This window comes from Stegostoma tigrinum, chromosome 28 (assembly GCF_030684315.1).
Source record: "Stegostoma tigrinum isolate sSteTig4 chromosome 28, sSteTig4.hap1, whole genome shotgun sequence".
NCBI lineage: Eukaryota > Metazoa > Chordata > Chondrichthyes > Orectolobiformes > Stegostomatidae > Stegostoma > Stegostoma tigrinum.
This window is the reverse complement of record NC_081381.1, coordinates 38,587,869-38,604,933: the sequence shown is the minus strand read 5'-3', so window position 1 is coordinate 38,604,933 and position 17,065 is coordinate 38,587,869. Positions and strand designations below refer to the sequence as shown.

Here is a 17,065-nt window from a genome sequence, read left to right as displayed (position 1 = left end):
AATGTGAGGAAAGATTCTATTATCCAACATTCTGCTCAGAAATGTTTCTTAAAAACGCTTCCAGGAATGTTAGTCTCAGTCACCTTATTCAGACTATAATGTGATAAATTTACAAGTAACATTTTGAAACTGGCCCTAACTGGCCCCTACTTTCAGCTTGCGCCTCTTTGTTCTATTGATACAGCTTAACCTGAAGGTAATGTTCTAGATTTCTGTTTCCAAAATTTACTTCAAGTAATTTTGGACAGGTTTTCTAACTTCTCCTGAAATTAAAATATTTAATACTTTTAAAGGTTTTCTGTACAATACTCAGAACTGTGATGCTAAAGCCCATTCCTGTGGCTCTCTTCTCCACCTCCAGGGACGAAGTCTCCAAGAGTTCACAATCGCCAGAACTAGATATATACTGGGATAACTAATTTAAACCATGGCCTTCTAATGTAATGCATTCCAAATTCTGATACCAACTTCCCTTCATACTGTTAATTTCCTGTTTGTTTTTGCCTCGTAACGCTAGTATGTGAAACTTTTACCTAGTTCAACAATTTACCTTAATTTTTTTCAGTCCTACATCATCAACCTGGGAATAAGCCTTTTTATTCAATTAGTTAGTAACACAAAATAACATCCTACCATGTGTCATACAGCAACTGATGAACTGGGGTTACGGTGTAAATTTTGCCGCAGCTAAGCTGCAAATATAATAGAGAAAGATAGGATTGTTTTATTCATGTCCTTCTGTGAACTGCACTGGCTAGAAAGGAGTTGAACCAAAGAAACCTTGAAGGCTCTAGGTTTGACTGCTGCTCTGTATTGAATTAGCTGATCTCAGTTTTGTTAACAGTACTATCATTGTAATTGGTCTCTAGCAATAGGTAAAAATCTGGAATTTCAGTTCCAATCACAAGCCATTTACCCCTACTGAAGTGTACATTTGTGGATATTGGATGTTGTGATTAGACTCAGTTATGAAGCACAATGCAAAAGTCACACAAGGAATGGCCTTTCTGGAAACTTAATGAAGAGAAATTGATATTTGTGGAAGTATTGTTAAGGCCTTTAGACATAAAACTTGAAAGAAAATAAAGCAGCTTTAAAGGCATAATATGGGATAATGTCCATACTAGGTATACTAATGCTGAGACAGAATCTTCTCTTCAGCTCAATCACATACTGATGTTACTCACTTAGTGGATTGTGAAGCCAAAAGATCAGCATAAGAGATCACAAACTTCTGAAACTTTCTGTGCTGCTCTTCCCATCGGTCATCCACTGAGTAGTAATTGGGAAGTGGGGCTCCAAACAAGATCTCACTACGAAGCAGTGAGCTTTTCATGTTTTCGGCTGTTAGTCCCTCATCAACATACCAGTAAAACTCAGGATGAGTAATAGCCAGCTTGAGTGAACCTGGAAAATTAAAATCAATATAAATCATACCATAAATAATAAACCAAATTAAGTGCTGCCCGTTATTGTCACAAAGTTCTCAGACATTCCACAGTACAGCGATGGTCTTTATGCACTTTGGGCATTTTGTTTACCAAAATCTGAAAAGTCAAACCAATTCGAGGTAAGAAGCTAATAAAATTCCTTAAAATATTGGACAAAGGCAACTATATTTTCCTGAAATATTATCAAAATCAATAGTCATCTAAACAATAGCAGTCATTGATTCACCACTTAATCCAATTTTAACCCACAGTCTTTAGGTCTTTAAAACCATACAATTAGCAGTTATTACTTACAACCTCTCAGTTTGTCTTATCTTCACTCCAACTTGTGTACTTCTACTTAGCATACAAAACAATTTTATGAGTTGGACTGTCAAAATGTCATGTGAATAAACTGTATTTAAAGTTCTTGATCCTGAAGTGATAGTGAGGGAATACCATACAAAACCTTGATATGCTCAATTCCTTCTACAACCAGGTTTTGTCCTATAATAGTGTTATTGCAGTCTAGCCTAGGTTTTTTTTTAAACAATAGTATCTTCTTTAGAATCTGAGAGATCACAGCATTAGACTGAATGAATTTCTTGGTCCATGTTTTCTTTTGAAACAGTGGAACTGAGTTTCCTCTTACGGAGGAGTTCAAAGTAAGCCTGTATTAAAAAATAACAGATGGTTTTCTCACATTGAGCTATTTCCAGTAAAAAATTGAAGAAAAAAATATTGACAGCTGCCCTCAATAACATATATGTATCAAATTTAAAATGTAAACATTACCTGAGTAGAGCATATAAAAATATTATGCTTCGTAATCTTAGGCATAATTACACAGAACAGTCTTGTTTCTTATTCACGTGATCATACTTTTTATCAATGGAAGAAGTCACTGGGACAAGTTGAGATTAAGATCCAAAGTGGATTCCATGATGCGATGTTTCTGCCACAAATATAAAACTGGCAAAATAATCATTCTTGTTTATTTCGTTAAACAGGGAGCATAACTCCTGGCAGTGCAATATAGCCTGATTATGTTATATTTATTAAAATTCAATCAAAACAAATTTAATATGATGTACAATTAAGTGGTATAGAGCAGTATCTCATCCAATTTAGAGGAATTATTAGTCAACTCCTGAGATTAAAGAGAAAGCCTTTGTGAATTTAAAATGTCAAAGCACTTTATAAGTAGGTACTTCTGGCAGGTGAAAAAAAGTTAACAAAACATCCTACAAAATAAAATTGATGAGGTAGACAGTCAAAATGTCAGAGTCATACAGCACAGAAACAGGCCCGTTAGCCCAACTTGTCCAAGCCAACCAGGTTTCCTAAACTGAACTAGTCTCATTTACTTGCACTTGATTCATATCCCTCTAAACCTTTCTAATCCACATACTTGTACAAATATCTTTTACATGATGTAATTGTACCTACCTTTACCACTTCCTCTTGCAGCTTGTTCCATGTATGCACCATTCTCTGTGAGAAAGAGCTGATGCTTAGGTCCCTTTTAAACCTTTCACCTCTCACATTAAACTGATGCCATCTAGTTTTGGACTTCCCTACCCTGGGGAAAAGACCTTGGCTATTCACCTCATTGTATGACCCTCATGATTTTATAAACCTCTATAAGGTCACCCCTCAGCCTTCTATGCTCCAGTGAAAAAAATTCCTAGTCAATTCAGCTCTCCTTATAACTGAAACACTCCAGTCTCAGCCTTCTATGCTCCAGTGAAAAAAATTCCTAGTCAATTCAGCTCTCCTTATAACTGAAACACTCCAGTCTCAGTAACATGCTTTGTAAATCTGTCTTGCACGCTTTCCAGTTTAATAACATCCTTTTTATAGCAAAGAGAGCAGAATTACATGGAATATTCCAAACGTTGCCTTATCAATGTCTTGTGCAACTATAACATGATGTCATAACTCCTTTACTCAGTGCTCTGATCAATGAAGGCAAGCATACCAGACACCTTCTTCACCACTCAGTCTATCAGTGACATCACTTTCAAGGAACTATGAACCTGCACCCCTTAGGTCTCTCTGTTTGACCACACTCACCAGGGCCCTAAAATTAACTGTGTAAGTCCTGCCCTGGTTTATCTTACCAAAATGTGACATCTTGCATTTACCTGAATTCAACTCCATCTGTCATTCCTCAGCCTACTGAGCCAGTTGATCAAGATCCCATTGTTCTCTTGGATAACATTCTTCACAGCCCACTATTTCACCAAGTTTGATTTCATCCATAAATTTACTATTTTTTCATCCAAATCATTCATATAAATGACAAACACAACAGCGGATCCAGCAGCAATCCTTATGGCACACCACTGGTCACAGACCTCCAGTTTGAATAACAATCCTCTACCACCATCCTCTGCCTGCAACCTGCAAGTCAATTTTGTATCCAGTCAGCTAGATCTCTGTAGATCCCACGTGATCTAACCTTACTAACCAGTCTACCAGGCAGACCTTGTCAAAGGCCGTGTTAAAGTTCACGTAAGATAACGTTACTGTTCTGTCTTCATTTATCTTATCAGTCATCTCTTCACAAAACTCAGTCAAATTTGCGAGGCATTATTTCCCACACACAATGCCATGCTGACAATCCCTAATTAGTCCTTGCCTTTCCAAATGCATGCATGTCCTGTCTCTCAGAATCCCCTCCAACAACTTACCTGCCACCGACATTAGGCTCACCAGTTTTAGTTCCCTAGCTTTTCCTTGTAGCCTGTCTTAAATAAAGGCATAACTTTAGCCATCCTCACCATTGACTGTTGATGATAGGGGCCTCGCAATTTCGTCTGTAGCTTCCCACAATGTCCTGGGATACACCTGATTAGGTCCCGGGGATTTATCTACCTTTACGTATTTTCAGAACTCTAGTAGCTCCTCTTCTGGAATATGGACTCTTTTCAAGAACATCACTATTTACTTCGCTGAGGTCCCTAGCTTCCATTTCTTTCTCCAAAGGAAATAGTGACAAGAAATATACATTTGGGTTTTAACCCAGCTCCTGTGGCTCCAAACACAGATGACCTTGTTGATCTTTAAAGGGCTCTATTCTCTCCCTCGTCATTCTTTTGCCCTTAATAAGTTTGTAGAATGTCTTTTGATTCTCTTTTACCTTATCTGCCAAACTTATTTCATGTTCTCCTTTTGCTGTCCCGATTTCCTCTTAAGTGTATTCCTATACCCTGTATAATCATCAATGGATCCACTTGATCCCAGCTGGCTACGTCTGATATATGTGGCATATGCTTCCATCATTTTCTTGACAAGAGCTTCAAGATCTCTGGTCATCCAGTGTTCTCGACTCCTGCCAGCCTTGCCCTTCACATTAACTGGAACATGCTGGCTCTGAACTTTCATTATCTCACTGTTGAATGTCTCCTACTTGCCAGTCATCCCTTTACCGGCAAACGGCCTGCCCAACTTTTGACAGTTCCTATCCAATACCATCAAAATTGGTGTTGCTTCAATTTGGACCTTTAACTGTGGACAGGGCTAATCCATTTTCATAAATATGTTGCAGCTAATGGAATTATGGTCACTGGTCTCAAAATGCTCCCCCACCAGCACCTCAGTCACTTGCCCTGCCTTATTTCCTAAGGGGAGGTTAAGTTTCGCCTATGCTCTAGTAAGCGTATTTACATATATTGATTGAGAAAGTTTTCCTGAACAAAATTTCCCTTCATCTAAGCCCTTAACACTAAACTTAACATTCCTGAAGAATGGTCCTGACCCGAAATGTCAGCTTTCCTGTGCCTCTGATGTTGCCTGGCCTGATGTGTTCCTCCAGCTCCAGATTGTGCTGTTTCCCCCTCAGCCACGTTTCTCTATGGCTATGATATCCCAGTTCTATGTTCTCATCCACAGACTCAGTTCATTTGCCTTACCTGCCAGGCCTCTCGCATTGCAATAAATGGTGTTTAATTCATCCATTTTCCCTTGTTTCCTGCCATGCTCTTGCCTGCCTGGTCTATTTAAATTCTTCATTTTAACTTCTGTACTAGCCTCAACCTTCTCTTTTGTCTCACTATTTTAAATGGTCCCATCCCCCATGCCAGACTAACTTAAACTCTGCCATGTAAACAAATTGCATTTAATGATTGTGATCCTGAAATTATGCTGTAAGGTCTCACATACAAAATCTTAGCTAACAAAGTGTGAAGCTGGATGACAACAGCAGGCCAAGCAGCATCTTGATGTTTGGCTGAAATTCTCTCTACTAGACTGTCAAACAGACCTGCTAATCAGCTTAAAATGAATGAACACTTCTGCTGAAACAGCATTGAAGCAGAATATAACTCAATTTCCATAAACTGGTATATCAAGTGTAAGCTTCAGGACTCTTGCTTTCACAGATGTGAGGTAAACAGGTAAGTCTGTTTGGTGGGGGTGGGGTGGGAATGGGGTGGGGGTTGCGATGGCAGCTATGTCTATTTTGTGGGGCTCAGGTGGCTGGGCATCCTAAGAAAAGGGTACGGACTTGGCTTTCATCAACCAATCCTGCAAATCCCCATTCCACTCAGTGCTGTCAAATGAGCCTCGATTGGGGAAAATCTAGGCACACCTCACCAGGGGAGAAATTGGGAAAGCTACCACTTATCTTGCCTGATGGAACAAAGTTATTGAGGCCAGTCGTAAACCGAGGTCTTTAAATTCTTGTAAGTTGATTATCATGACATCCTTAATTGGCAAGAAGATGAGAAGGTCAACCATGGGGTTTTCTGCCCTGAATGATTCCTGGGTTGTCAGAAAGTGGGCTAATAGCTCCATCGTGCTAACCCACCCAATTATTTCCCCTTCCTGTCAGTTCTAATGAAGGTTAATAACGTAATCATGTGAAGTAATTGAACAAAGCCTGAGTGGTTAGCGGTTAAAGTTCGACATCACGCTTTGTCTCAATATAGCAAGATCTATAGTCTGTACTAAGGCATCAGAGAGTGAAATATATTGTGGACATATTGATTCGCAGTGGTAACTTCTGGCATCCTTTGAAGTTGGCAATTTTACAGTAACTTGCCTATATAAGTGAAGGAACACCTGCACGTGGTAGGGCATATGAAGTGGGTAATGCATAAGAGGCCAAAGTTGATTGATATAAATAAAAACTGAAAGAACTGCAGATGCTGTAAATCAGGAACAAAACAAAAATTGCTGCTTATAGCAATTTCTGCTTTTGATTGATATAAATTTCTTTAATCCACAGAAATAGGAAGCAACATGACCATAAAAATGTTTGAACAAATGAATGAAAATTTAGTTAAAGTTTCGGATACTGTGAGATCGTGGACACATGTGGGTAATTGGCCAATACTTGATATAGGCTATGCTTTGGGCACCAGTGTTTTGGATAAACACAAGCTTGTGAATGATGCAGGATGGAAGGTATTTCAGCAATGAGCTGGAGTATTTGACTATTGGCGTGATAAAGGCACGGATGTGGTTCAGTGCAGATCTGCTGAGACAGATCGAACACGACTGTTGTTGGAAACAGGAGGTAGTTTTTTGTGATGAAGGGAATGTGTGCCTAATGTCACTCGAAACTGCATCAATGAGGTTTGCCTTACTGTGGAAATAAATATCTAACTTATTCTGAGATAGTAGGAACTGCAGATGCTAGAGAATCTGAGATAACAAGGTGTAGAGCTAGATGAACACAGCAGGCCAAGCAGCATTCGAGGGGCAGGAAAGCTGACGTTTCAGGCTTAAATCCTTCTTCAGGAAACCATGCTTGGCCTGCTGTGTTCATCCAGCTCTACACCTTGTTATCTCAGCTAACTTATTCCATTATCTCTAACTTAGCAACTCACACATCAATACATATCACCTTCAATTCAACTAGGAGATCTAACACATTCAATGCATTTTAACCAAAGTATTGCACGGGACAAAGACAAAACTACAAAAGGCTGCTTTGGTCAGAAGCCTTCAGGTACCTCAGGCAAGCATATCATATTATGCTTTATTGTCTTTCACTACTCTAACTCTTTGACCAAACAGAAGGACCACTGATTTAGAACTCAACTTCTCAGCTGCCCCAAACCACATCCTTCTCACCAGCATTGCCAAAGCAGACATTCACAGCTTTGGGAATTGACATTTCAATCTGCACCTATGAGCGTAGGTCTTATGCTAATGTCTCTTAGTGGTTCTCTCCTTCTGCAAGAGAAGCATGTGCACAATAAGCACAAACATACCTAGGCTGTTGCGTGCAAAAGAATGCCTATAAAGCTCCTGGCTCTCTTCAAGGAGCATGCTGGCACAGCAAGGGAACTATGTCCATGGTAAAGGGTAGACTGGACACACCCATCCTCTGAGGAAACCTCCATTCTGCGAATACATGAAACATTTTAATAAAATATGGCAGCTCCCAACGTTGACAAATATTTGAGCTAATCCAAGTTTTTTGGCTAAATTCAAGTTATGTTGTTTTTTTTTGGAGGATTTGTCACAGTAAGATCTCTCACTGTATCTAATCAAATGTGATGCATTTATTGCCCTATGACATGTCTCACATCTGATTTCTACCCCATCTTTTCATGCACCATTCTGATAGCCTGGTCTGCAGTCACCACCCAGATCAGTGTAGCTTCAGGGTGCAAAGGAACAGCCAGCAGTGCTGCAGGAAGACCTCCTTGGCTCTGCAAGGTTAAGCTCCACACTTATCCCTCCCTAAAACACACTCACTATCTCTGTTACTAAACACACTTCCCACCACACTGTCATTGATCATAAGCCTCTTCCCCTATTCTGCCAGTCTCCATACTGCTAACCATGCCAGCTTCTGTGCCTCCTCCTCAGTCCTTTGTCACATTTCACCACTTTCCTCCCACATGTACCAGGACTTACAGGCATGTCACTGTCACTGTAATCTAATTCATTTGCCTACTTATTCTCATTATAGAAGAAGATAACCCATATAAGGGCTGAGAAAGTCTGCTCAATTGGAGGGGTGGCCAACATCAAGCTTCTTATCCCCAATGAGGAGGGAATTGTGGAGCTCGCAGAGGACCAGGATCACACCTACAGGGATCGTGAAACATCCACGCCCTGCCAAACAAGTAAGTGCTTCTCTACATGCTGCTGTCACTCTTCCATTAACACCACTATCACTTTCAGTCATTGGACACCACTTCTAACCACAAGTTGCAATGCCTTCTCTTTCTGGTCTTTGAAGGTTCATAAGCTATCCTTGTCCTCAGCACCGAAATGTCTGACTCTACCAGATGTACCATCCTTGACCTCTCAGGATGATATTACAGAGAACATTAGCTGATATTTCATCCGAACTCCCGGCATCCTTCTCCCTAAGTTTCTGAGGACTGACCAGGTGACTGAGAGTGGCTTATCCCCTCAACTGACGTGACTGGGCAGCTCTGGTGCAAGATGTGTTCTGATCCAACTGGTTTCCATACATCTCCCCAACTACATCAGTCCTATGACACAAGTCATTCAACTGGCTACTATGGTGCCAGTAGATGACCATGGCCTACTCCCTCGACGGCAGAGGCATGGGCACACCGACTGAGACCATGTTGACACCTGATTGGAGCCTATTCCCTGGACTATTATGGGAAATTACCCTTTACTTATTGTGCTGAGGTCCCCTTGACTAACTACTTCTTCCATGGGCATCATGGAAGACAACTCCCATAGAGTTGTATACATAACCAGCTGCTTGCTTCACATGCCATGTGTTAACTTTGTAAGCTACTGGGACAAGGAGATGTGACTCTGACAGCAAGACATGCTCCCCCTAGACAGAGGACTGCTTAGCTGCAAGTAGCATCAGAGAAACAGGAAAGTCGATGTTTTGGGAGAGGACCCCTCAGCAGGGTTCTGCTGAAGAGTCCCAACTCGAAATGTTGACTTCCCTATTCCTCTGATGCTGAATGACCTGCTGTCTTCCTCCAGCTCTACACTGTATTTATTTTGACTTCCAGCGTCTGCAGTTTGCACCATCTGCTAAGTGCAAGACTAGTTGTCTTTGTTATTGGCATGACAGTCAAATGAAGCTGAGGCATGGATGTTGTGAGTAAACAGGTAGGTACTCAGTGAACGAGCATTAGGAGAGCAAATGAGCATCTTTGAGATGCAGCCAGTCCGGTGTGCAAGCTGGGTGACAATCCCTGTAAGCAAAGTGTTTCCACTGCGATCTTTCAAAGCAAGAGTCTGCTTTCATACTGCATTGCCAGTGCACAGCAGAAATGCCAGGATGGTTGATACGAGCTCACACATGGTGATGTCAATGTCCATGGAGGAGGACTGCATATCTTGCTCTGAGATGCAGTTTGGTCACAGACAACATGGAGGTCATTGGGAGTAAGCAGGGAGCTGAATCTACCAGGTACTTGCTCTGGTTTTCTTTTTGAGGTTTTTCAATATTGTGCTCATTTGGTGAGTTTGATAAGATGGGAGTGTAAGTATTAATAAGGAGAGTGTGCCATTGAATAGACATTTATCAAGCATTAAACCCTGTCAATGCAGCTTAGTGAGAATCTCATCACTTCAGCCACTGTGAAAACCAAGGAGTGGGATAACCTCAATGGAGAGATGTGCCTCACCACACTTATCATCTAATTCTGCCACACATTTTCCATCGCCCAGTTCACTCAGACTCCTGTAAAATTCCGCCCATTATGTTTTTCTATGCAGCCTCCCATTCCCATTCCCATTCCAGGTGAGGAAAAAATGCCACAGTCCCATCCCTAACACTAACTTGGAGGAAGAAGACTTGGCAAGCACAGGGTACATTCTCAAGTGTTGCTCCCTACCTGCGACTAGAATGGAGAAATCCACTTATGTGTGGTCAACTGGGAGATGCTACCCGAGTCTGATTTGAAATCTGAAAGGAGCTGGTGATGAAGAAATTCATCCTATGGTGATTTTCAGAAAGTTAAACACAGCATTTGTCCTTAAGGTATGCATCTGCAGATTTCCCTGGGGTTTTATAGTACTTTTTTATTTTGCTTTTACTTTTACGTTGAACCCTTCACACCTGCCCTGGTCAGGTTTGCTAGCTTTGGCCAGTATGACTGCCTCACTTGGGCAGGGTGAGTGGGCTGCGCAGTTTACAATCCTTACACAATTAGCAAAATACAATGGCAATATCTCACAAGACTAGTTACAAATTATACTTCTCATAAAGCTGGGTGATCAGAGTAAATTCTGCTTCTCTCTGGAGGCTGCCAGACCTACTGGGTCTCCCTAGCACTTTCTGTTTGTGTATCATATATAGAGTTGGGTTTATGAACAAATGTTTTTTTCCACTTTTGTCTAGCAATGGGGAATCCAAAGCACAACCGTCTTCTGCTGTTTCATGAATGACATTTATTCTTTCATTAAGATCAGTAGTGCAGACATTAACTGGTGGTGCACAATGTCTACCACCATTTGTGACTCTTCAGGTACTTATGTAGTCCAGGTCCAAAGGCAGCAAGATCTGCACAATGTTCAAGCTTGGACTGAACAGTGGCAAATAATAATTGTCATAGAAATACTAGGCAAAGACCATCTCTAAAAAGGGACAATCTAACTATCATCCTTTGACATTCAATGGTGTTACCATCGCTGAATCCTCCACTCAAGGATACTATTGCCCAAAAGTTGAACTGGGCTACCCATGTAAATACTATGGTTACAACAGCAACTCAAAGGCTAGGAATTCTGCAGGGAGTAACTCACCTTCTGACTCCCCAAAGCCTGTCAACCACCTATAAGAACACAAGTCAGGAGTGTATAGACTACTCCGCTTACCTGGATTATCGCAGCTCCAACAACACTCAGGAAGACTGATACCATTCAGGACAAAGCAGCTTGCTTAATTGGCACCACGTCCAAAAACATATAATCCTTCCACCACAGATACTCATTAGCAGCAGTGTGCACCATCTACAAGATGCACTGCAAAAATTCATCAAAGTTCCTTAGACAGCATTTTCCAAACCCATGGCCACTTCCAGCTAGAAGACAGGGACAGCAGATACATGTGAACATCACCACCTGCATATTCCCCTCCAATCGACTCACCGTCCTGACTTGGAAATATATTGCCGTTCTTTCAAATTCACTGGGTGAACAAACTGGAACTCTCTTTCCTAATCGCATTGTCAGTTTTCCTACATGGAGTGTTGTGGTTCAGGAAGGTTGCTTACCATCACGTTCTCAAGGAACTAGGAATGTGCAATAAATGCTGCCTCAGCCTACAAAGCTCACATCCCATGAGTAAATTAGAAAAAAATTGTATCCATGAAAGTAATTGCATCAGGCTGTGATGTTAAACAATATTCATGGAATGCTAATAAATGCAAAACAGGTTCTTGACTCCCACAGTTGGAAAAGCTTATGCACGTGAAACGTTTTGGGAAGTTGATGCCAAAAGTTTTTAATCCAACCTTAGGAATCGAAATTTTGCCTTCCCACCCAAATAAGGTTCCTCTCTTGTCTTTCTAAACGCTCCAGAAGCCCTAAATGGGCCCAGAAGGTTCTGCCCATTAATCAATTTAACCCACAGTATTTTGTGCTATAACGTGTTTTGTTTCATTCTTTCATAAGATTAGAGTGTCACTAGTAAGGTCAACATTTGTTGCCTATCCCTAATTGCCTTCGAAAAATGGTAATGAGTCCTAATGTTATAGTACCACAGTCCATTTGCTGCAGGTACACCAACAGTATTCAGCGATAACAAGAACTGCAGATGCTGGAGTCAGAGAGAGCACAGAATGGAGCTGGAGGAACACAGCAAGTCAGGCATCATCAGAGGAGAAGGAAAGTTGATGTTTTGAGTCGGGACCCTTTCCAAAACATCAATTTTCCTGGTCCTCTGATGCTGCTTGACCTGCTGTGTGCCTCCAGCTCATACTGTGTTGTCACCAACAGTACTGTTGGGAAAGGATTTCCTGGATTTTGATCTGGCAATAGTGAGATAACAGTGATATCGTTGCAAGCCAAGATAGTGTGTGGCTTGCAAAGGAAATTTCTGGCAGTGCTGTTCCCACATGTCTGCTACTCTTGTCCTTTTATGTTACAGAAGTTGTAGATTTGGAAAGTGCTGTTGAAATTGCTGCTGATACTATTGTGCACTGGTGGAGGCAGGGAATATTTAGGCTGGTGGAAGAGGTGCTGATTGTGTAGATTGCTTTGACCTGGATGGTGTTAAGTTTCTTGAGTGTTGGAGCTGTACCATCCAGGGAAGTAGAGTCTATTTCCACACATTTTTAAATGTACATTGTAAATGCTGAACAAGAGTCAGGAAGAGAGCCACTTGCCTTAGCATTCTCAGTTTCAGGCCTACATTTGCAGCTATATCAGTTACATGGCTGGTCCAGTTTAGTTTCTGGGAACCCCAGGATGTTGACTGTGAGGGATTCAGCAGTGACAACACAACTGAATGTCCAAGGGAGATGCTTAGATGTATAAAACAGCACAAATGCGTATAATTAGATGTGGCTTACATGCATCCCCTGCTAAGGTTGTACAGTTGACAGAATGGAAGGATAAAAGTATTGAAAACTGTTTATTTCCCAGAATGGATACCTTATGAAAAACACAAAAAAGCAAACAATAAACTAAGAGAAATTTCAGTTTATATTTACATTTGCCTTTGAGCAGATGAACAGGAGAATTACTTTGATAATTAAACTGGCTTCACTTAGTAATTGTGCTTTTTAAAATACTGAGAACATTTCAGAGTATATTCCATTTAGGGAGCAGAAACTACTGAACTACTCATAATTCAAGAGTCCAATACTTACAGGTGACCAGCAGTTTTTATGTCTAGGAAATAGTCTTAATTGCTGGCCTGTTAAATGTGCAGAGTCTATCCCTGCTACATGATCTGATGGAATTGGTATAACAGCCATAGAAAAAAAATCAGTTTTGATTGTATAGGAAATACATGGGAAGAAATAACCATCCGAGAGTACGGGATAAGACAAGGGAATGACGGACAGCTGATGAACCAAACAGCATTTATTCCAAATGCTAGAGGCCTGATAAATGGAGTAGATGTACTCCAGGCATAGATGGGAACATGGGTCTGGGATATCAAAGCTATAACAGAAACCTAAATGAGGGAGGGACAGAGCTAGCAGCTTGACGTTCCAAGATACAAATGTTATAGGAAGGACAGAAAAGGAGGCAAGAGGGTGAATAAGAGATAACAAAGTGTGGAGCTGGATGAACACAGCAGGCCAAGCAGCAGCTCAGGAGCACAAAAGCTGACGTTTCGGGCCTAGGCCCTTCATCAGAGATGGGAATGGGGAGAGGGAACTGGAATAAATAGGGAAAGAGGGGGAGGCGGACCGAAGATGGAGAGAAAACAAGATAGGTAGAGACGGCAGTATAGGTGAGGAGGTAGAGAAGGGATAGGTCAGTCCAGGGAAGATGGACAGATCAAGGAGGTGGGATGAGGTGGTAGGTAGGAAATGGAGGTGCGGCTTGAGGTGGGAGGAAGGGATGGGTGAGAGGAAGAACAAGTTAGGGTAGCAGAGACAGGCTGGGCTGGTTTTGGGATGCAGTGGGGGGAGGGGACAAGCTGGGCTGGTTAAGTGATGCAGTGGGGGGGAGGGGAAGAACTGGGCTGATTTTGGTATGCAGTGGGGGAAGGGGAGATTTTGAAGCTTGCGAAGTCCACAGAGATACCATTGGGCTGCAGGGTTCCCAAGCAGAATATGAGTTGCTGTTCTTGCAACTTTCGGGTGGCATCATTGTGGCACTGCAGGAGGCCCATGATGGACATGTCGTCTGAGGGATGGGAGGGGGAGCTGAAATGGTTCGCGACTGGGAGGTGCAGCTGTTTGTTGTGAACCGAGCGGAGGTGTTGTGCAAAACGGTCCCCAAGCCTCCGCTTGGTTTCCCCAATGTAGAGGATACCACACCGGGTACAATGGATACAATATACCACATTAGCAGTTGTGCAGGTGAACATCTGCTTGATATGAAAGGTCATTTTGGGGCCTGGGATAGGGGTGAGGGAGGAAGTGTGGGGGCAAGTGTAGCACTTCCTGCGGTTGCAGGGGAAGGTGCTGGGTGTGGTGGGGTTGGAGAGGAGTGTGGAGCGGACAAGGGAGTCGCAGAGAGAGTGGTCTCTCTGGAAGGCAGATAAGAGTGGGGATGGAAAAATAGCTTGGGTGGTGGGGTCGGATTGTAGATGGCGGAAGTGTCGGAGGATGATATGTTGTATCCGGAGGTTGGTGGGGTGGTGTGTGAGAACGAGGGGGATCCTCTTTGGGCGGTTGTGGCGGGGGCGGGGTGGGAGGGATGTGTTGCGGGAAATGCGGTCAAGGGCGTTCTCGACCACTGTGGGGGGAAAGTTGCGGTCCTTGAAGAACGTGGACATCTGGGATGTGCGGGAGTGGAATGCCTCATCGTGGGAGCAGATGCGGTGGACACAGAGGAATTGGGAATAGGGGTTGGAATTTTTGCAGGAGGGTGGGTGGGCGGAGGTGTATTCTAGGTAGCTGTGGGAGTCAGTGGGCTTGAAATGGACATCAGTTTCTAGCTGGTTACCTGAGATGGAGACTGACAGGTCCAGGAAGGTGAGGGATGTGTTGGCGATGGCCCAGGTGAACTTGAGGTTGGGTTGGAAGGTGTTGGTGAAGTGGATGAACTGTTCGAGCTCCTCTGGGGAGCAAGAGGCGGTGCCAATATGGCATTTTTGATTAGGGAAAACATCACGGCAGTACTTCCGGACGATATTCCTGAGGGATCATCCAGTGAAGTTATATGGGTGGAACTGAGAAATAAGAAGGGGTTGATCACTTTGATGGGATTGTACCATAGACCCCTCTATAGTCAGTGGGAAATTGAGGAGCAAGTGTGTAGAGAGATTGCAGTTAGCTGTAATTGTAGGGGAATTGTAAGGTTGTAATAGTAGGGGAATTTAACTTTCCAAACATAGACAGGGGCTGCCATAAGTGTTAAGGGTTTGGATGGGAAGGAGCTTGTTCAGTGTGTTCATCAAAACTTACTCAATCAATATGTAGATGGCCTTGTTACAGAAGGGGCAAAACTCTATCTCCACTTGGGAAATAAGACAGGGAAAGTTATTGAGGTGCTAATGGGGAGAAAACTTTGGGACCAGTGACCGTGATTCTATTAGTTTTAAAACAGTTATGAAGAAGGATTGGTCTGGTCCACAAGTTAAAGTTCCAAATTGAAGCATGGACAACTTTCATTGTATTAAACAGGAACTGTCAAAAGTTGGTTGGGAGAGGCTGTTTGCAGATAAAGAGATATATGGCAAGTAGGAGGCTTTCAAAAGCAAGATAACGAGAGTTCAGCATGTTCCTGTTAATGTGAACGGTGAGGCTGGCAGGAGTAGGGAACTCTGGATGACTGGACATATTGAAGGTCTTGTCAAGAAGAAGAAGGAAACATTGGTCAGGTATAGTCAGCTGGAATAAAGTGAATATCTTGAGGAGTATACGGGGTGTGGGAATACAGATAAGAAGAAGATCAGGAGGGCAAACAGGGCACATGAGATAGCTTTGGCAGTTAAAGTAAAAGAGAATCCAGAGAGATTCCACAAGCATATTAAGGGCAAAAGAGAAACTAGGGAGAGAATAGGGCCCTTAAAGATCAATGAGGTCATTTATGTGTTGAACCACAGGAGATAGGTAGGATCCTGAGTGAATATTTCTCATCAGCATTTACCTTGGAGAAAGAAATGGCAGCTCGGGATCTCACAAAAATAAATAGTGATGTCTCAAAAAGAGTTCACATTACAGAAGAGGAGGTGTTGAAGTCTCAAAAAGCATAAAGGTATATGAATCCCCTGGACTGGATCATGCGTATCCCAGGATATCGTGGAAAGCTAGGGAAGAAATTGTGAGGCCCTAGGGGAGATACTTATAACATCGACAGCCAGGGGTGAGGGTAGTTAAAGTTGCACCATTATTTTAAAAAGACTGCAAGGAAAAGCAAGGGAACTAAAACCGGTAACCCTAATGTCAGAGATGGGTACGTTGTGGGAGGGAATTCTGAGAGACAGGGCCTACATGCATTTGGAAAGGCAAGGGCTGATTAGGAATAGTTAGCATTGTATTGCAGGTGGGAAATCATATCTCACAAATTTGACTGAGGTTTTTGAAGAGGTGATCAAAACTACTGATGAAGGCAGAGCGGTAGGCATTGTCTTACATGGGCTTTAACAAAGCCTCTGACAAGGTTCCACCTGGCAGAATGGTCAGTTAGATTAGATCACATGGGATCCATGGAGATCTAGCCAATTAAATACAAAATTGGCTTGCCAGTCGCAGACAGAAGGTGGTGGCAGAGGATTATTGATTGGACTGGAGGTGTGTGACCAGCTGTGCGCTGAAAGAATTGCTGCTGAGGCCGCTGTTGTATTTGTATCATCAACAGCTATAGATGAGGCATTGGAAGACTGCAGGCTGGCTAAAGTTATGATATTATTTAAGAAAGGCAGAAAGGAAGAGCCATAGAACTATAAACCGGTAAGCCTGATGTCAGGGGTGGGTAAGTTGTTGGAGGAAATTCTGACTGACAGAACCCTCACGCATTTGGAAAGGCAAGGACCAATTAGGAATAATCAGCAGGGTTTTGTGTGTAGGAAATTGTTTCTCACAAATTTGATTGAATTTTTA

General features: G+C 42.4%; 1 protein-coding gene across 9 annotated transcripts in view; it reads right to left on the bottom strand.

Annotated features, from left to right (window-relative positions):
- The window catches only part of disp3 (dispatched RND transporter family member 3), a 443,035-nt gene that overhangs the window by 207,606 nt on the left and 218,364 nt on the right, over window positions 1–17,065 (bottom strand). For all 9 annotated transcript variants that reach the window (XM_059638085.1, XM_059638078.1, XM_059638077.1 and 6 more), the window contains one exon: window positions 1,188–1,407. In XM_059638085.1, the coding sequence (XP_059494068.1) occupies window positions 1,188–1,407 (220 nt within the window). The remainder of the gene's footprint in view (window positions 1–1,187; window positions 1,408–17,065) is intronic.